The sequence below is a fragment of the Triplophysa dalaica genome, chromosome 24 (genome assembly GCF_015846415.1).
Source record: "Triplophysa dalaica isolate WHDGS20190420 chromosome 24, ASM1584641v1, whole genome shotgun sequence".
Lineage (NCBI taxonomy): Eukaryota > Metazoa > Chordata > Actinopteri > Cypriniformes > Nemacheilidae > Triplophysa > Triplophysa dalaica.
This window is the reverse complement of record NC_079565.1, coordinates 6,292,262-6,312,767: the sequence shown is the minus strand read 5'-3', so window position 1 is coordinate 6,312,767 and position 20,506 is coordinate 6,292,262. Positions and strand designations below refer to the sequence as shown.

At 38.2% G+C, this 20,506-nt stretch overlaps 3 protein-coding genes across 11 annotated transcripts in view; 1 reads left to right on the top strand and 2 right to left on the bottom strand.

Annotated features, from left to right (window-relative positions):
• Positions 1 to 8: 8 nt before the first annotated feature.
• LOC130414053 (NADH-cytochrome b5 reductase 2) lies at positions 9 to 2,960 on the top strand. The gene is made up of 9 exons (XM_056739697.1): positions 9 to 235; positions 554 to 712; positions 888 to 960; positions 1,082 to 1,193; positions 1,344 to 1,468; positions 1,743 to 1,826; positions 1,944 to 2,029; positions 2,365 to 2,464; positions 2,671 to 2,960. The coding sequence occupies exons 1-9, from the start codon at positions 221 to 223 to the stop codon at positions 2,841 to 2,843; spliced, it is 927 nt and encodes a 308-aa protein (XP_056595675.1). The 5' UTR covers positions 9 to 220; the 3' UTR covers positions 2,844 to 2,960.
• Positions 2,961 to 3,626: 666 nt separating this feature from the next.
• rep15 (RAB15 effector protein) lies at positions 3,627 to 6,257 on the bottom strand. Of its 2 annotated transcripts, XM_056739696.1 has the most exons (3): positions 6,189 to 6,257; positions 5,039 to 5,110; positions 3,627 to 4,713 (listed from the first exon to the last, which is right to left on the bottom strand). In XM_056739696.1, the coding sequence occupies exon 3, from the start codon at positions 4,672 to 4,674 to the stop codon at positions 3,928 to 3,930; it is 747 nt and encodes a 248-aa protein (XP_056595674.1). In that variant the 5' UTR covers positions 4,675 to 4,713; positions 5,039 to 5,110; positions 6,189 to 6,257; the 3' UTR covers positions 3,627 to 3,927. The 2 variants fall into 2 exon arrangements, with proteins under 2 accessions (XP_056595674.1, XP_056595673.1); XM_056739695.1 differs by lacking the exons at positions 5,039 to 5,110; positions 6,189 to 6,257 and adding an exon at positions 4,793 to 4,932.
• The window catches only part of ppfibp2b (PPFIA binding protein 2b), a 40,784-nt gene continuing 26,003 nt past the window's right edge, over positions 5,726 to 20,506 (bottom strand). For 3 of the 8 annotated variants that reach the window (XM_056739676.1, XM_056739681.1, XM_056739682.1), the window contains 19 exons: positions 19,759 to 19,962; positions 19,167 to 19,259; positions 17,094 to 17,205; positions 16,048 to 16,109; positions 15,744 to 15,926; positions 13,694 to 13,761; positions 13,409 to 13,483; positions 13,103 to 13,163; positions 12,858 to 12,893; positions 12,588 to 12,729; positions 11,417 to 11,552; positions 11,049 to 11,168; positions 10,808 to 10,958; positions 10,243 to 10,354; positions 9,668 to 9,756; positions 9,258 to 9,380; positions 9,054 to 9,179; positions 8,650 to 8,838; positions 7,279 to 8,153 (listed from right to left, as the gene is read on the bottom strand). In XM_056739676.1, coding sequence (XP_056595654.1) covers positions 7,950 to 8,153; positions 8,650 to 8,838; positions 9,054 to 9,179; positions 9,258 to 9,380; positions 9,668 to 9,756; positions 10,243 to 10,354; positions 10,808 to 10,958; positions 11,049 to 11,168; positions 11,417 to 11,552; positions 12,588 to 12,729; positions 12,858 to 12,893; positions 13,103 to 13,163; positions 13,409 to 13,483; positions 13,694 to 13,761; positions 15,744 to 15,926; positions 16,048 to 16,109; positions 17,094 to 17,205; positions 19,167 to 19,259; positions 19,759 to 19,962 — 2,286 coding nt within the window. In that variant the 3' untranslated portion in view covers positions 7,279 to 7,949. Of the gene's footprint in view, positions 5,866 to 6,188; positions 6,255 to 7,278; positions 8,154 to 8,649; positions 8,839 to 9,053; positions 9,180 to 9,257; positions 9,381 to 9,667; positions 9,757 to 10,242; positions 10,355 to 10,807; positions 10,959 to 11,048; positions 11,169 to 11,416; positions 11,553 to 12,587; positions 12,730 to 12,857; positions 12,894 to 13,102; positions 13,164 to 13,408; positions 13,484 to 13,693; positions 13,762 to 15,743; positions 15,927 to 16,047; positions 16,110 to 17,093; positions 17,206 to 19,166; positions 19,260 to 19,758; positions 19,963 to 20,506 lie in introns of those variants that run through there. The other 5 variants (XM_056739683.1, XM_056739677.1, XM_056739678.1 and 2 more) reach the window with 5 other exon arrangements.

The window sequence follows — 20,506 nt, the reverse complement described above, 5'->3', positions numbered from 1 at the left end:
AGACATACATGCCAATTCTCTGACTCAACCCACTAAATTAAATGATCCACTCCTATTAGCCGAGGCCCCTGAGAGGTACACTTCATTGGTTGAATATTATTGACTCCACCCTATGGACACACTGTGCTGGTGCAAAGGTTGGAATAGAGGAAAAAATTAACTGTACCAAGTTCTACCTCATTTACAGTGAACTCTAACCTGATATAAAACAGAAAAGAAAATGGATCCAGTTCTTGTAAGTACCGTATATATATTTTGCAATCGTGACATTTGCAATATGCTATACTAGTGAAAGTCAAGTTTTCTATATAAAAGATATTACAGTGACAGATTATGCAGAATCTTTTCACAGATAAGAACAGATACTTTCCTTTTTCGAGCCATTTTTGATACTTTCTTAGATTCTGCAAAACTGTTCACTCACATGAACATGTGCTTAAACGTCCAAATACTTTTTAGGGCTCCTGTTTACACACAACAGTGATGATGCTTTACAATAAATGATTATTAATGGAAATAAGAAAGAGTTTAACAAAGCGTGCTGTTTGTGCAGACATTGCCTGTGTTAGTTGGAATCTCTATAGTGTTGATCACAATACTGTTCTTCGTCCTGAAACCGGGAGGTTCTGACGGAAGCCGGAAGCAGAGCAAGTTTCCAAAAACCCTGCAGGATCCAAATGTGAAATATCCATTGCCACTCACAGAGAAGGAGGTCAGTCGAGGAAAACGGATCCCTGCACATCTCTGCATTATATTACATGCATGCAATTAGTTATAAATAAATATCGCCTTCCATAAAATCGAGGTGAAGAGTGTAGAGATATTATAGCATTTTATTTGTATTTGCATCCCAATGGAATCATGCTGTCCTCAATCCTCTGCAACAGGAAATCAATCACGACACCAAGAAATTCCGCTTTGGTCTTCCGTCCTCATCACACGTACTTGGTCTTCCAATTGGTATGACATCTGCATTTTATCACATCAGGGGTCACCTGTCATTGCTCTCTGACACAGTTACTTACTGTAAAGCAAGATAATCACAACAACATACATTTGAGAGGTTCTCTGGCATTCCTAGGTCAGCATGTTTACCTGTCTGCAAAGGTAAATGGGAATCTGGTTATCCGAGCATACACACCTGTGTCCAGCGATGAAGACCGGGGATACGTTGATCTAGTAGTAAAGGTACAATTATCTACAGCTTCTTCTTTATGTGCATAATGGTTTATGGCACAGATTAAATATCTACAGTTTAAGAGGCTGAAAGCATGGTGTAACAGTGAAACAGTTGCAATAGACATTACATAAACATTCCCATTAACGTCTAACTTCAGGTTTACCATAAAAAAAACTCACCCAAACTACCCTGATGGGGGTAAGATGTCTCAGTACTTGAATGACATGAAGATTGGGGACACCATTGATTTCAGGGGGCCAAACGGGTTGCTGGTGTACAATGGAAACGGTAAGAATCATTAAGAAGCTTATTAATGTGTTAACACCTGCTTGTAAATGCTTATTTGAGAAATGTTGGAATGCACAAATGGTGTCATTGCAGTGTGAATAATGACATAGCTACACGATTTTCTAATGTCTACTCCAGTGATACTCGCCACTAGAGGGCGATATCTTATTGTTAAAGTTTATTTGATCTTGAGTGGTGTGTTTTTTAGTTATTTATGTATTTATGTATTTATTGAAGTAAAGCGGTAAATATACATTTTTATTGATATTTGCAGGAAAATTTGCCATTCGACCTGATAAGAAATCCGAAGCTAAAGTGCGGAAGTTCAGTCACGTGGGGATGATCGCAGGGGGAACAGGTAATGACAGGCCATCATCTTGATTTTTTGCTTCTAGTGTATGTATGTATTTTTTGACATTAATCTATTAGAATATGAATACAATATAAAAGAATGATATTAATCACATTGTTTCAGGCATCACTCCAATGCTTCAGCTGATCAGGAATATAACTGCAGACCCAGATGACCACACCAAGTGCTCCCTTATATTCGCCAACCAGGTCTCTCACATTCATAATGCAATATAAATTGATAAGCACTGTAATAGTGCACTATTGTACAATCATATGCGTATGATCATATTTTGACCGACTGGAATTTGTGGAACCCACATTACAAGTTTTAATGGTTTCCGTTTATCCCGACACACCCAGAAACTAATTCGTTTGCTATTGTAACGATAAAACCTATCCAAATTTCTTTGTGTTTTTTATGAAAGCTGAACATCACTGCCCCCCCCCAAAAAATGATAAATCAGATTTCTAACAAAACTGTCACAACACTTCATCTACTGTTGGTTGGCTGTGTTTGAAGACTTTATGTTTAACATGCACAGACTGAAAAGGACATACTGTTACGGAAAGAGCTGGATGAGGTTTATAAAGAGCACCCCGATAAATTCAATCTGTGGCACACACTGGACCAACCCTCAGAAGGTATAAAACACATATTTAGTACAGATATGTCAATGCATAAGGTGTGATAACAAACCAGTCTTGAATCCTGCCAATGCACTAAATCACACTAAACACCCTTTAATATAAATGTCTTGATAAAAATACTAGTTTGTAATTATTTGAAAAAAGAACTGTATGTTCTAGTGTAACAATACCTCTAAAGATCTCTCCGTCTCCTTGTTCAGGGTGGAAGTACAGCAAAGGCTTTGTTAACGCTGACATGATAAAAGAGCATCTCCCGCCTCCGGCCAATGATGTGCTCATCCTGATGTGTGGTCCACCCCCCATGATCCAGTATGCATGTCTGCCAAACCTCGACAAGCTGGGGTACAAAACAGAGAACGCTTTTGCATACTAAATCCTCTGCCAATAATTACTGTAGTGCGCAGGGATGTAATGTGACAGCTTGTTGGTTTACAACTGTGTTGAAATTAATGGCACATATAGTGTAATAAAACTTTGATTATTTCTTTTTTGTGTTCAGTCTGTTGTGAATTATTCCCTAAGTATTTTCAGACTGTTTGGTAACCGACTGAGTTTTGAACGTTTTTGCATCATTAAATCAAACTGGGGAAATTATCTTGAGACAAAACATCAGCGAATGAAAAGCTGTGTTTACACTGGACTGATTTGTGACCCTGGATCATAAAACCACTCACAACATTTTTAGTAAAAGACAAAATTGTATGGATCAAAATGATCGATTCTTCTTTTATGCCAAAAATCATTAGGTTATTAAGTAAAGATGATGTTCCATGAAGATATTTTGTACATTTCCTACCATAAATATATAAAAACGTTATTTTTGTGAGTCGATGGCCTGCCACAGTGACCCTTTTCTCAATATTTAGATTTTTTGCATTCTCCGACTCCAGAGTTTTAAACGGCAGTATTTAAGCAAGATATTGTTCAATTCATACAACTCATACATCAATAGAAAGTTTATTTATTCAGATTATGTCAAAAGACTGGTTTTGTTATCCAGGGTCACATTTTATTCCTGCATGATTTGTGGATTTTTTTAAAAGCATTTTGTGTGGAAAAGAAAATCAGCGAATAAAATATGTGAATATGGTCATTATGATAAATAATAATAAAATGACATTATAAACTATGTTGTTATATTATAATTTTTTATTACTTAGTTTTAAATCCTTAAACTTTTTTCAACGATTCCATGAACCGACATCTGAACATTAGTGTCACACATCATTGATAATTTAGGTATTTCTTAACAATTTAAATCAAAACTTTTATAAATCAAATAAAACCCAAATCCCCAACTACACAAAGCAAAAATGTTCATTATTTCTTTATATTATTAGCACTTTTTAAATGACATCAAGTCAATCGTTTAGCATTGCTTAGAAACATATCTAAGAGATGAGCTGCCCATCAGAATAACCAACAAAATTGTATATAATTCAAAAGCAACTCAGCTGTTAGGTAAATTTAACAAGCATGGTGAGAGGATCATCACCTTCTTTTCCAACCAACGCTTGCAACATCCCGCTAGGAGTCACAAAGCACTTTGCCCCTTTAAAAAAGTGCTCAATAAATGTGTGATCGATTCGAACACACTTCCCAACAGCGGCTTGCAGGTTGTTACTTAACAACCCATAAATGTTCCCTTCATCATTTTTCCGTCCAAAAAAGAGGAACAGAGCGTAACAATCTCGACCAATGGAAGAACAGAATCCCACCATCCTCTCGGCTTGGGTCCCATTTACCACTTCCATCCCGGCCATGTGCATGATCTTCCTGTAGACGTCTAAGCACAGTTCCTCCAAGTTCTCCTCCTCTCTCTCCTGCAGATGAAAAACCTGAACTGCGATCTGAATTCTGGGGTTCTTGCTTGGATGATCGAGAACAGCCCAAACCCAATGGGCTCCCAGTAAGATCCTCTGCTCCGGTGTCATGGCCGTGCAGTTGAAGATGTTAGTGAGATTCAACTGGCTGCTGCGTTGGATATACGTCATCAGAAAGATCTCACTGAGTGTTGAAGGACTCGGGTGGAACTTGCTTTCTGGATCCCTGAAGAGCAAATAGTCCTTAGTCCTGGATGAAGCCGCTTGGATACAGTCCCCGAAGAGGCGGATGAGGTCTAATGAGGCAACTTTGTTGGGTTTAGACCATAAGGTTCGAAAAATGCTGGTTTTGGATTCATTCTGGAGATCGGGTTGATTCATAGCAGCTGGTGGAATTCAAAGCGTTGTTTCTCGTATGCACTGCAAATATTCAACCGTGAATTTGTTACCTTATAACTTTGACATGTTACATTTTTTGGGAAAAAACAAATGTATTCACCCTCATGTCGTTCAAATCCTGTATTTCACTCTTTCAACACAAAAGAAGACATTTTGAGATATGTCTCAGTAGTTTTGTGTCTAGTCAATGGGGGTCAATGACGTTTGCTCACCAACGTTCTTCAAAATATCTTCCTTTGTGTTCTGCAGAAAAATTGAAGCAATACAGATTTGTAATGAAATGAGGGGAAGTAAATAATGAAAGAATTAGCATTTTGGGGTAATGTCTTTAATGTTTTGTACTCACCAGTGTCACTCTTTCCTTAGCGTTTGGTGAGAGTGAACCTACAATCGGATCTTTCTTTTTCTCTCCGGCGTCCTATTAAGATACATGTGCTACTTTAAAGCTCAGTCGTGCCGTTTAGATCCTCCCAAAGAAAATGTTTGTCATTCACGTGATGGGACACTTAAGAGATCTCATTTTTCACAGTAAATAGCCCCCAACCCAAACAAAGACATTTTACTCAACGGGTTGGATTTACAGGAATTATATAATAAAAAAAACAAATGGTCTGCGTGAGAAAACAAACGGCTTTTAAACACATTATATAGATTTAGAAGATTAAGCAAAAAGGCCAGTTCACTACAAAAGTGTGTTTAAACAAAATAAGCAGTCGAGAAATTACATCCCGGCTATGCAGAGGTAGAAAAAGATCAAATATCACTAACATGATGTGTAAAGAACTGGCATATTATGGAAAAAAAAAGTGTTTGAAACACCTCGGACGCAAATCTGAATCTGTATTATAATTAGAACAAACAAAATAATAAAAATGTCTTTATTAATAACTTATAACAGGACTGTGAGTTGGGTGGAGGATGTAAGATGTTGGGATCTCTGCTGTAGCGCACCACACCCACAATCTGCTGTAAGTGTCATTAATACTGTGGTGTTAAACACTTTAATTCTGAAGCTCTGACAGCTCGAGGCTTCGTGTGAGGAGGGTTAGGCCGAGGTACGAAAGAGGTGTGACTCCAGATTAGTTTCTGTGGGAGTAAATACGGGTCTGATCACACTACGGCGGTCTGGCTGCGTCTCATTCCTTTAAGAAGCTCGTCTTGGTGAAGTAAATACTGTAAGTGAGAGGCGAGGGGGAAGTATTAGCAAGAGTTCAATAGCATTTTAGTCTGCTGTGCATTTGTGATTCATTTTAAAGCTTTTTGACAAACAAGACTTAAGAATTTGGAATCTATAAATGGAGTAAATATATATTGAGAAAATGAAGCAGATCTAAGATCTGACAGGTCAAAATCCAAATTTTTATGTATTGTTACTTAAAGATTTTAGAAGAATTTTTCACAACAACAGCTTGCTTGACATTAAGTTATGAGATTAGAAAGCAATAAGCATTAATATGAACTAAAAACAATGTATTTAAGCATATGTATTCACTTACTGTGAGGTTGCTAATGCTTTTGGATAAAGACTCGATCTGTGTTCCTGTCCCGTTTGCATGAAGTATCTGAAACGTGAAAGCATTAACTTTTTATTACTTTACTTTTGCTACTATATAATATACATATATAATACACAATTAAATAAGTAAATTATCATTAGTTTAAGCCGTAGTTCACCAAAAAAGGAAAATATTGTCATCACCCCCTTGTCATTTCAAACCTGTATGATGTTCGTTCTTCTGCAGAATACAAAGGAAGATATTTAGAAAAATGTTGTTAACCGGGACCCATTGACGGCGCGCTTTGGTTACCAACTTTCTTCCAAACTTTCTTTGGAAAAAAGAAAAGCAATTCTTCTTTTGTGTTCCGCAGAAGAAAGAAAGTCATGCAAATTTGAATGACAAGAGGAGCGAATGATGACAAAATGTTCACTTTGGGTGACCTTTAAGCAGAAGCAATGGATGATCATGTTAAAGAAGCATTCAAGCACATTTCTTTTTTTTAATGTACCTGAACACGGGCGACTCTTCTATATTGCATGATCCTTTCCCAGCATGCACCTCTCCACATTGTGAAAACGAGCATTTGGTGGTGCAGATGCATGAATGACGGTTAATGATTAATGTTTATAAATCATGCATGCTGTTGTTCACAAAGTTCGTGTTCGAATACATAATCCTGAGTTGACAAGATGACAGGCCCGTTTACATCAATAACCATAACTATAATGATAAATCTATCATGTTACAAACAATAACATTTATTGTTGTTTATTCTAAGCTCATACAGTGCCGTTTTTAAATGCAGTAGTCCTTGAAATTAGAATGGATTTTATTTTTATTGTTATAGTTGTGGTTAAAACCCTGCTGTGCTTTTAAATTGAAAACAATTGTTTTAATTGTTATCATCATTGGTGTAAATAGGCCTTTAGTTTTCTAAGAAAACGTAATGATCAAGGAAATCGGTGACATAATGATACCATAACTGAACTAGTTTATGTTTACTATAACATGTCTTGCATACATGTGCAAGTATGTGAAAGTCTTTCTAATCCGTCTTCTATGTGCTATAAAAACACAGCAAAATATCAGTGGTTGATGAGGTTTATTGATCATCTGTATGTCACATTAGTTTTGAAATATATCATTACAATGAACAGACAAGAGCTCTTCATTAACAGAAGAGTCAAGATTTCTACCTATAAAAATATCATTGTACATCTTATTGTATGAAAATAACCAGGTAAGTCACATTTGTCAAAATGTGCAGTTTTCCGACGTGAAGTATTTTGCGTGTGTTTTTAAAATTCACCAACATAAATATACCATTAAATAAATCCCTAAAATATGCAAATATTGCATAAATATCATTGTACATACTGTCTTTCAAAACAGCACAAAGTAGGTGAAGGTTATAAAAATGGAATACTTGTTTGATAAACCCCCAGAATAAAACGTTTTTAAACAATTCACAAAAATAATAGAAGATTTTTCATTGTCCATCACAGGTAAAGTGGCACTGTTTTGGGCTAACCCTCTTATAACACCATGTTGCAATGGTGAGATGATGTCAAAATACAATATTGAATCCTTGGATCCATCGAGTGACTTTCTGAAGCGTCCAGATAGATCAATGAGGGATGCTGGGGTGTTAAATAATGGCATTGAAGGAAAGCAGGGTGTGTTGAAGTAGGCGTGGATTTGTGGGATATGGGTGGAGGGTTATTGGCTGCAAGCTCAGAGGTGATGGCTATTACAGCATCAGTTCTGTGGGGGTCCCACCTGCTCCCTTCTCTCTGGGTCTCTGTCAAAGATTGGGCTCAGACCCCTGAAGCCGCTGTAGGGCCGGCTGGTCCCGTTGAGCAGAGCCTGGGCTTGGGATGCGTCCAGAGGGCAAATGTAGTCTGTGCAGTCTTCGCCGCGTTTCTTACGATGCCCGAAAGTAGAGAAACCCATTTTACGAGGCTGAGGCAGAAAACAAAAATAAGTCAATAGATGCATTTTGATGCATCGCATCTAATAAGCTGATGTGTAAATATCATTATTTTAAAGTAACCGATTGAAAACATAGAAGACACAAAAAAGCGCAATGTGAGTTCCTCTTTGGATCCACTTTATCTTTCTGCAGAAGAAGCATTTAAACACATTCTCAAAAAAGAACGGGTGAATAAACGGCCTAAAAAAAGACCAAATGTTTCCTCTAAAGCTTTGTTGTGCTTAGTAAGTGCATCAGGGCTGTTCTCTCAGCATATTCTGTCAAGATGGCCTAAGCAAAGCATCAAAAACGCTCATTCAGCGTCAGCTAAGATTCATTACAACTCAGCCTGCCGCATGCGTCTGTTTGTATGATAGCATGTGTGAGCTTCATTCCGAGGTGTGAGGGATTAAGGTGTTTCTGAAAATGACGACAGCAGATGTGTGTTTTGTAGAAGGGGCAGCTAATAAAAACACGGTTTCTCACCCGGACTTTTCCTGTGGTGGTCAGCGGTGTGTATCCTGGTGATTCCATGTATTCTCGTTTCTCCTGCTGAGACTGAGAACCCACCAGTGTGTTGAACTTGGTGGCCAGGTGCCTCCTCAGAAGAGTCTTCTGCGTGGGAATATTCAGGAGCATGGCGAGGGTTTCCGAGTTAAAACGTGGTTCCAGAATCTGAGAAAAAGAAAACGTTTTGAGGAAGGTCTCAGTGGTTCTGTGTCTATACAAAGGAGGTCAACGGGGGTCAATGTTGTTTGGTTACTAACGTTCTTCAAATATCTTCTTTTGTGTTCAGGAGAAGAAAGAAAGTTATACAGGTTTGGAATGACATGTTTTTGTTTAAGTTGCTATAGGGAAAAATGACATATATGTTGATTTGAGAGACTCACTATCAGTCCTCCATGCACTCCACTGCCTCTTAGGTTGGGGGCGTATTCTGCCAGATCAACCGATCTCAGCCACTCCATCACGCGATGATTGGACCACTGAACCACCTCAGAAGGCGATGTCATGTTCTGTCACAAAAACATAAATAAACATTATGACCCTTGTCTCACTACATCTATACATTTCTGCCTCTCATACGCACACACCTCATCTCCAGGTCTTCTCTTCAGGCAGTTGGGGTTAAACTTGTTCACATGCAGGACGTGAATGGCACACTTGATGCTGAGGTGATGCAGTTGGCTGGTGACTTTAAGGAACAGTAGATCATTCTGAAAACGAGACCACCAGTTTGTAAGCATTGGGGCTCCTATGGCAAACACGTTTTTAACTGGTGCTAAATCAGTTACGATATCATGATACGTCTAGTATGGGCAGAATATTGATATTCGTGGTTTTAAATATCATGGTTTATATTGTGACAAATGTCATGTCACGTTGCATGTTGACTTTCAGTATTGCTTGTCATTGCCAATTTGTGATTCCGATTAGGACATGATGTAACAGTTTAAACAGTAATAAAAGCAAAGCATTACAGGAAGTGATGATGAATATTTACCACTGTAAAGTACTGCAGCATTCTCCCGTCCACACGTGCTTCACTAAACTGGTCTTTGTACTGCGGTAGACCAATATCATCCAGCCAACCTGTGCAAAAACAAACAGTTTCTTTATACATAACCGCAATTCTTCAGTTACGATAAGCGTTTATGTGCTTTATAAAGCAAAATATCAAGCACTTGTGTTACTTCTTTAATAAATATTCAGGAATTCATTCATTTATTTATCGCTTTTCACAATTTGCTTGACATACATTTCTATGCTGTAGTAAAAAAATGTAATTATGAAAAATAAAGACAACACTTCAGACGGTTTCAGCACCAACAACGTAAACAAATGTTATGTGGCCCAAACTTAACTTCCATTAGACCTCCACAAAGAATCAATAACTGTTGAGTATTTTTAATATAATTGAATATAATTAATATCCAATTATTTTGTTATATAAATTATTGTTAATATGAATTAAATATAAAACAAACGGTTATATTATAACCAAACACAGACTTGAAGTTAACTCTGATGAAATCGTCTATAACAACTACCCTATATTAAAACAGCACGAATACTTACGTGTGACCCAAACATGATGAAGTTCAGATGATTTCTCTGTGATCTTTGTGTTGAGGGAGCGCAGAGCCAGCTGAAGTTTCTTCCTATGCAGCGGGTGTTTTATTCCCAGCTCCTTAATGTGAAAATCAATGCAAACATCAGTAACGGGCAGGACGCGATTTATGTTTTAACGTTTTTGATGCAAGCGAATCAGACAGCGTCATTGATGTGGAACAGAGGTAAAGCATATGTGGCAGGTAGAACAGTAAGATTATAAGAAATTGCCCATGAACTGGCAAGCTGGATTTGAGTGGCACCACCACGTCCTGAAGTGAGAGGCGTAGCCAAATGATGTCATGTTAATGACCAGGTGTTGCATGAGAACCGTAGATTGTAAAACCTGGACTTTATTGTTCTTACAGAAGCAACACGCATAAATCTAAATTGCATTAAGGCATTAAATAAGTATATAAAACTGCACGATGTTTGCTTAAGCGTATATGTGATATTACCATTAATCGTGAGCCAACATTCACACGTATGAGTTAAAATTGCATTCACACAAATACATTCTTGCATCTCTCACCTTCTCAATGTCCTGTGGTGAAGCAGAAAGCAGTGACTGGCCGCTAGTGACCCACTGTCTGGCCATATGTGCGTACTGACCCAGCCCAAACTCCTCCATCCAAGCGCAGACCTGATCACATGACCACTTTGAGAAGGGAGCGTTCATCTCACTGCATTACACAAAGATGAAAAAATAAACATAATAAACTTAAAATCAAAGAAAATGAGAATAAGTGAATTATGTTTAGATGCCGGGATACCGTGGAGAGGCACCGATGCCGAGGCAGGTGAGTCGAGGACCGGCCGTGGCCCTGAAGCCTCCTCTCTTAAACTCTGAATCCGAATCTGCAGGGAGACTGCCTGACTGGGTTCTTCTGATCCTGTATACCACAGGAGAAGAAATTAACAGCAACTGCTTCAAGAAATGACCCAAAGTGATGTCCCCAACGATGTCCAACAATAGCATTGAACCTATTCGTAAAACTCCAGTTTTGACCTAAACCACTTTTTCCCTCTAAAACACATCACATGATTAATGTTTAATGTATTTTGAACACCATTTCAAATAGTCTTAACCAAGAAATGCTGATTTAAATGTGAACAGACTGCGTTTAGACAAAATACGTACTTTCCCCAAAGTTTTCTGAATCCTTTCTGGTTCTTCTTGTTTTCTGGTGAAACAGGCGACTGCTGGCCCGAATCGACCCCAGACGATACGGGCGAAAGGTCAGACAGCGTTGAGTCATCCGCCTTCTCAGACTTTCCTGCAAACAGAAACAAGCGACCGACGTATTCACACTGTGTTCATGATTCCTGATGACTGCTTTTGGGCTGAATACACATTATTCTGTGTGTACCCACCGATAACAAACTGATCATGGTTTCCTCGCGGTCCTGTGCCGGCAGGCGAGAGAGCACAGGAATAGAAAAGCACAGGCTAATGTCACAAGGCCTTTGTAAATGTTCCCTTCTTTGCACCGATTACGTGATTTCAGGGAATACTTGGGGTTTCAATAAATCAACATTGGAAAAGCCATTTTTCCCTTACAAATGAATACAGCAAAACATTTTAAAGCATTATTTCGGGGTCTTAGCAAGGAATGTACAAATCTGAAATAATGATGAGACTTGAATGCATATTTTTTCCATATAAAGAATTTAATAATACACAGATCAAAACAGGTCAGGGACACCGGATCAATGCTCTTGATCTAAATGATCTAAACCAAAATGGATCTTTCCTTCCAGACACACTGAATGTGAATACGTCACTAGTTTAGACTTGATATGTTTAGACTTGTAGCAGTAGCAGAGCTCATATAAACTCTAATCTACTGTACAAGGAAAGAGAGAGAATTATATTCTCGGCTTCTTTTAAAGAAACGGGATAGCAGAGCTTATTTTAAATCCGATACGACACAGCAAGTGTGTGTTCAGCGGTCGCATGCTAACTGGAGATTGAGAGGACAATACCTAAAGCTGGAGCGCTGGCGCTTCTGCAGCGGTCTTCGCACGGAGCGAGAGAGGAAAAACGACAGCACGGCAGAAGGAGAGGGATTAGTCACAGAAAAAGAATCAAGAGAAAATACAGGGTTGACCATGCAAAGACACCTTAGTGTTAAAACAGGCAGAGAAAGAAGAAGTGCTGTTATGGTCCAATGCTTGGAGTATAAAAGAGCAAACAAGCACAACACCTGATCTTAATTAGGTTAAAGGTCAAAACGCGAGTATAAAAGAAAAATCACGTGAAAACGGACTTTGCCGCAAAGCATTGTGGGTACGGTGTGACAATTGCTTACTTAAGTTAAACTCGCTGCCTTCGCTCTCATCGGGAGACTGCTGCAGCGGGGAAGACGCCTGCAGTCTCATGCCGTTCTGCTCCGGACGACCAAAATGTCCTGGGAGGGTCTGGTACTTGCTGTTGTCTGTATGATATCGATTCTGCATAGAACATAAATCATTATTAGTCTCTTTTAATAGGAAAATGAGCACGGTGGACATGCACAGAAAAAGCTTGGGTTGTGTTTGCGTTTAGTGTGTTCATGCTAGTTAATGCTGGTTAGCAGTACCTCTAAAGCAGCTTCTATAGGTTGTCCCACCACATGCTTAAGAAAAACCAGTAGCACAAAACACACGGTTAGCTGAAGCATACGATGGAGACATATGTGCACAGTGTGGTTAATATAAGCAGTATTGAAGAAATGTGGCTTGAGCAAAGGAAATGAGTGGAAAGTCAAAAAAATCGAAAACACTGAAAAGATGACTTTGTTAAATAAATGAGTCGCAAAGATGTAAAAAGTGTTTACTGCCGTACAGTCTGTGATCTCCCGCTTTGAAGCTCTTCCAGGCTGGTGGACAGCATTCGTGAAATCGACCTGAAAACACAACCATAAAACACATTAAACTAGATTTATCTTAAGAAAATATTCTTAATTTTCTGCGCAAAACATGCAGCCTTGATGTTGGACTTTTTTACAGGGTCTCATATACAGACCACTGTACATTATACAGATGGGACAAAACGTGAGTGTGAGTGTACGCTTGTAATGACATCACAACGACAAGGCAGCCGCTACGTTTTAAAGCCAAACAACACACACACAAAGCACGCTCCACTTGCCATTGTCTGTTGTACACATCCAAAACACCAATGGATACCATAGAAGTCCCCATGGAGGGCTGTGTATAGCGACAGCTGGGCCAGTGAAAGATAAAAAAGGATGCATGAAGAGAGAGAGTTGACAGAGTCAGAACTGCCTGGGTGAAGGTTCGGGACACAAAACGGTTCAGGTTGTGTTGCCATAGATGCCACCTGATCCCGGCGACTGCCTCTAGAAACAGAGGCCCCCGGGGACCACCGGACTCCATCATCAGTGTACTGTAAATAATAAAACCTCTCGCTCACCTGGAGTCCAGCTCTCTCTGCAGACCCGGAGGAGAGACCAGAAGCGGCGAGGGTCCTCGTGAAGACATCTGTGGAGATTAAAACAGCTGCTAAATCATCAAGTAAATGTTCATCACAATAACTTAAATGTAGAATGAAGGTAAGGGAGCATTTGTTATCATAATAAATTGATTTATTAGCGTTAGGGCTGTCACCATATCAGATTTTCGACTTGACGGTTATCACGATATTAGCGATAAAGACATTATTGTGATATCATTTAAATCTACAAAAATAAATCTAAAACATTAGAATCAGATAGAACATTCCGAAACATTTCATAATAGCATAGAACATTCTAGAATATTACAGAAGCAGTAAAAACATTCTGAATATTCCATAATCGAACGTAACATTCTATAACATTACAGAAAAGAATAGAACGTTCTAGAACATTCCAGAATAGAATAAAACTTTCTAGAACATTCCGGAATATAATAGAACATTCTAGAGCATTTGAGAATAGAATAGAACATTCTAGAACATTCCAGAATAGAATAGAACATTCTAGAACATTCCGGAATAGAATAGAACTTTCTAGAACATTCCGGAATATAATAGAACATTCTAGAACATTCCAGAATAGAATAGAACATTCTAGAACATTCCGGAATAGAATAGAACTTTCTAGATCATTCCGGAATAGAATAGAACATTCTAGAGCATTCGAGAATAGAATAGAACATTCTAGAGCATTCCAGAATAGAATAGAACATTCTAGAACATTCCGGAATATAATAGAACATTCTAGAACATTCCAGAATAGAATATAACATTCTAGAACATTCCGGAATATAATAGAACATTCTAGAACATTCCAGAATAGAATAGAACTTTCTAGAACATTCCGGAATAGAATAGAACATTCTAGAACATTCCGGAATAGAATAGAACATTCTAGAACATTCGGAATAGAATAGAACTTTCTAGAACATTCCGGAATAGAATAGAACATTCTAGAACATTCCGGAATAGAATAGAACATTCTAGAGCGTTCCGGAATATAATAGAACATTCTATAACATATTATAAATATTATAATAAATGTATCATAATTTTAATTGTAATCTTTTTAATTTAATCTTTTTAATTTTAATTGTTATCTAAAATTAAAATTAATATTAAAAATTTAAAATTAATAAAAAAATGTAAATTAAAAGATTAAAATTAAATTAAAAAGATTAAAATTTAAATTTAATTCATGTTACTTCACTTACGTTACGTTACATTACATTACTTTTTATTATTTTATTTTATATACATTTTTTGCTTTATTGTAATAAAATGATTGAATATTGTCCTTTAATTGTAATCAGTCTTTACACTTTAAACCTACATATTTAACTTGTAATATAGTTGCAGTAAGAAGAAAAAACGGTACTAAACTAGATGTGCACTACGTTATATGCACTAGGTAGTGTGTACAAGGTAGTGTTTTTTTATCGATAGACTCCAAATAAATAAATTACCTATACTTGTGAACAGTCTTTACTAAACTAGATGTGAACTAGGTTGTGTGCACTAGGTAGTGTGTTACATTTCGATGTAAACAACTAGTTTAGTGCACAACTAGTTAAGTACATTTTTTTATCGATAGACTTTAAATGAATAAAATGACCTATACTTGTACACAGTCTTAGACTAGTTGTCCACTATGTAGTGTGCAATAGATAGTTAGTGTGCACTAGGTAGTGTATAATTCGTTGAACACAACTAGTTTAGTGCACAACTAGTTTACTGCACATCTAGTTTAGTACTTGTACACAGTATTTACAATTCTAATCTACATATGTAACTTGGAGTGTAGTTGCAGTAAGAACTAAAAACTTGGTAGTGCGCACTTGGTAGATTGTACTACAATTCGTAGTACACAACTAGTGTATTGCGCAACTAGTTAAGTATTTTCATCGATAGACTTCATACTTGTTACTTAACTAGGTGTCCAATAGGTATGTACTAGGTAGTGGCGTAGTAATTTTAAAGAATATGATTCTCTGTTGAACTCTCATACCTGCAGTTCTGATCTGATAATATCCGAGTACGCTTTATGAGTCAAGGCTCTGATTTTCCGACCGCCACTGATGTCTTCTTCACTACTGCCGCTCAGTAACGGATCATTAGCCACAGCAGAAAAACCATCTTTCATTTTTCGGTACTGGCCTAACATAGCATTGAGTTCCTCTATATGGCGATCCTGCAAAACAAAACAGATTTCAGTCCATTAACCCACCATGAGCACAACTGCAGCTAACTAAAATGTATATCAAAGTATAAATGCCTCGCAAGTTCAAAATACTATGAAGATCCCGTGTTACCTTTTCATTATTGGTAACTATCAACGTCTCCATTCCCGATCTCAGCCTCTGTAATTCTTGATCTGTGACATATAGACCAAAATTCAGTTTGTATGCTGTGCTTCAAATGTACTGACTACACACAGAAGGGAGATGTTGGGGTTAACCAACCCCTTTGAAAAAACATGATAGGTCCAAAGTAGCTCAGGAGTTGAAAGATATTTGAAAGAATGCATATAACAAACAGTTTTTGGACACTATTGACTCCCATAGTAGGAAAAATAGCTGTATACATTTCTTTGTTATGTTGAACAAAAAAAAGAAATATTTTGAAGAAGTTCAGGGGCACGTTTGACCACCATTGTCATTTCTCCAACTATGGTAGTCAATGGCGCCCAACTGGGTTGGTTACAAGCATTCTTCCAAATATCTTTCTCCGTGTTGATCAGAACAAAGACATTCATACAGATTTGGAACTCGAGGGTGAGTAAATGACAGGATTTTTACTTTTGGATGAATTGTCCCTTTAAATTGAGATTATTGATTCAAGTTGTTCTAACGTACCCCGGTGCTTGTATTAATAGGTTACAGAACGTTTAACTCACAAATCCATTGGAAACTTTAATGTACCCGCAGGGTGCGACGACAAGCAGCCACTTAAACCCCCCCTCCACACACACACACACACACACACACACACAAACAGGTAGCCACTGACAGGATGGGTGTGACAGGGTCGACAGCATGCCAGTGGAAATTAGTCAGATTGACAGAGAGGAGCCTGAGGGACAGTCATATCAAGCTGGGAACAGCATGAGAGCTCAGAGACGTGGGCTTACATTTGTCTCTCAGTTTTCTCAAATACACTTCCTCTACAACAGGAAGCGGCGTCGAGCAGGGGCCGCAGAGATTACCGAAAAGAGCCACATGTTAGTAATCCCAGAACGTTTTTTCAAAACTCCCATGCAGAATTTATCCATGTCATGCAAAATAATTCTGCGTTTAATGCCTCAGCGGCACGTTGCGGCACTTCAGTAACCGTCAGGATTTTAATCTGCCAGACGTACCTCTCTCTGTGATGTCACTGCTGACGGTTCCCCTGGACAGGAGCTGGTTCTGCAAACGCTCGATTTCGGCATCTTTGGCGGCGAGCAGCTGCTGGAGTTTGCCCATCTCTGCCTGCCAAACGGAAAAATGCCTCAGCGGTTAGCACCCTCGAGAACACACTTGAAATGCTTAAAAACAAGATGTCAAAAGGAGATGATAGGAAGCGCGTTTTGCATGAGATCGCAGTGTCGCATCTTCAAAACAGACTGGAAAAAGGATATCGCATGAATCCTTTTGGGAGGACGGGAGAGTATGACAATGACAACACAAATGTGATGGCACGAATGGTTAAACCACAGAAAAAGGATGGTTGCTGTGCGTGGATTAAAATTGCCCGTAATAATTTTACTCTGTACACCTTTAAGCAAACACTGTCAAGATTAAAACTCTTTAATCTTTGAAATTCTTTTCTATACATTTATCACATCCTCAATGGTCCCCTCCGTCGCTGCTCGAACACATAGTAACGTATTTATACTAGACCACGTGGACCTCGATCATTTGCTCTATTTGTGAAAACGCTGGAGAGCAATCGTGAGCCGTCTCAGTAGGTTAGCATCAAAGAACATACACTTTGTGGATCGTGAAGCAGGAAAACACAAATAAACACAATCCAGGAGAAAAGGCTGAAGAAAACATGAGGCACAAGAAGGAAGCAGAACGTTGGGGCTTGGATAGGGAAAAACAGACATTAAGGTATTCGCCCTGTCCCAAATAATGCAAATCATCCAAAGCAAATAACTGAACAGATAAAAGGACTGATAAGATGCTTGGATGATTTTTGGGACAGAGCCATCAATGCTCTCTCCTTGTGTCACACCACACGGGAAGGACGACAAGAGACAGTAAAGGGGGAGCGAGGTTAAGCACCTGAGCCGTCCGACAACGCTCCTCCCAGTGCTGTCGTTCTACCTGAGTGTGCTCGACCGTGAGCTTCAGGGTAGAAAGCTTGGTCATGAGCGACTGGTAACATACATGGAGGGAATAGGTGATAGAGAGCTAGAGGAAGAGAAACCCAGAGGGACGTTTATTAGGGTGTGAGAGTACAGCAAGACGGACGTCCAGTTAATACATAGAAGAGGCAGAGCATCAAAGCAAGAAACTCTATTGACATGAGTTTGCATTTGGTCTTAAAGGGACATTTCACCCAAAAGACGAAAATCCACTTATGATTTATCCCATTATCGTTAGATTTCTGACTTCTTTTATTCAGTTGAAAACAAACAAAAACAAGAATGAATTATGTTTATAATATAATATATATAATAAATATAACATAGTATATTATTTATTATATATTACTGTAAATAATATTTTATGTTTAAATCATATAATATGTCGTTATATTAATTATATTAATATATTTCATTGATATTATTGAATATTAATGTAATTGAATTTAAATTCAATCATATTCTTAAGAATTACATTAATTTAATCTAATTTTATATTTAATTGAATTAAACTTTACATGTTGCAGCTCCAAAAAGTCTCACATCTAACATAAAAATAATAATAATCTAGTAGATGAATAGATATATCAATTAACACATTTGTGGGAGAAAATTATTAATATTTTGATCTTATTTAGCAAAATTTCAATGTTTACAAACATATCTATGAGATAGGTTCAAATATGGTGGCACATTTTTCGAAATCTCTTTCGTTTTCCTGTCTCTTGATAAGTTGTTATATGCGTGTTTCGTCATGAGACATGAAGAAACCAATGAAATGTTAATTTATTGATATGAACAGGCTGCCGGTCTACAACATTTTGTATCATTAGGTTACTCGGAAGAAAGTCATTTAGGTTTGAGACATCATAAAGGTGTAAGTAAATAATGTCTAAATTGTCCTTTTTGGGTGAACTATGCCTTTAAAGCCAATGTAGCAGAAAACTGTTAGTACATACTAAAAAAGTAAATAATAAAGTAGGAAATAAAAGTTTGAAAAAAAATCATATTTTTCCTAATCATTAGTTTCAGAACAAACAAAAGTGTTTAATCTGTTTGAGATGCCCAAATATACATTACCTTTGTGGCTTTGAGTTTCCTCTCATATTGCGATTTCTCTCCTTCAAGTTCATCAACTTTGGTCTTTAGAAGGTGGAGCTCCTGCAGCAAAGCCTGAAAAATACACAATATCACACAAAAAACAATTACACACCACCTCCAAACTGGCAGCACAGTAGCTTTAACACCAAACAGTAGATCTACCACATTAACCATTACCATCTTTATGTTCACCATAGAAGCACCAATTCAGTTCCCACACACCGTGCAGTTAAAAAACGCAAAAGCTCCAGAGTTTCCTGTAAAACCATACTGCCTCCTCACAAAGAGACAGAATTAAACGGTAAAACATCTACCACCACTAAGCCAATAACCCTCTGGAATCTCTCCAGCGCTACTCGCCAACCGTTAGTGACCTCCATCATGCAGAACCACACCCGAAACAAGTTAGGACATTGTGTCAAAAGCAATTCTACAAACACCAGCGGCCGTGAGATTTCCAAAGTGGAGTTAGTCATTCCTGTCGGGACGCCCACATGTGAGACAGGGAAATGGTTAACAACGAGTAGGGGGGTCTTGATGTAAGTCCACCATGTAAGACAGATCTGCCTACATTCTCTCCTCCGCCTCTGCAGCGACAGCCGCATTCCTCTGCGTCCGAGGCACCGAGGCCCACATCGGGGCTCTGGTCATAAGCCTCGCGTGCCGCGGCGTCCCCCTGGCTCTCGAGGGCCTGCTGTTTCTGAATGCGAGTGCTGATTTCCTCCTGGAATTTACACATCTGCTCCTGCAGTTCACTTATTAGGTTTACAACACTCTGAGAGAGCAGAAAAACAAGCCAAAAAAAGAAAATCAGATTTGGTGACATAATAAACAAAGTGTTTTACGAAGATTTGAAGAAACAGTAGGGATAGTTGTAGTATTTCCATAGTGCGAGTATGAAAATAATTGAAGTGTAACTACATTTTAAGCAATAGGAATAAAAAAATCATAAATGATATGTCCATTGTTTCTAAAACCTCAATAGTCTCTTTTGGAAGATATTACACCAGCGTCACAAACTGTGCTAAAAGTCTCCCAAGCTATAAAAGAGGAATCCTGTCGCAATAAAAGTTTCCCTCAAAAGCGATGAAGAACAATGGGCACGTCAATGTTTAATTTGTTAATCACAAGTAACAGATTAGTGAAGCTAATCTTAGCCATGCTGAAATGCTAACACCGTATGCCAGAGGAAGTCTCGTATGATCTCTATTCACACCGTTAATAACACACATGTTGTGTGTTTATATTTAGCCAACTGGGGTGTCTGTGGGGAAAGTGTTCGCGCCTGTGGTATGTTCAAAGTGAACTTTTGCCATTCC

Excerpts from the sequence above, each read along its gene's own strand:
- LOC130414053 (XM_056739697.1), top strand. Across the intron at positions 1,469-1,742 it reads GCTGGTGTACAATGGAAACG|GAAAATTTGCCATTCGACCT; the intron begins GTAAGAATCATT and ends TGATATTTGCAG. Across the intron at positions 2,030-2,364 it reads CCCTTATATTCGCCAACCAG|ACTGAAAAGGACATACTGTT; the intron begins GTCTCTCACATT and ends TAACATGCACAG.
- rep15 (XM_056739696.1), bottom strand. The coding sequence starts at position 4,674 with ATGAATCAACCCGATCTCCAGAATGAATCCAAAACCAGCATTTTTCGA.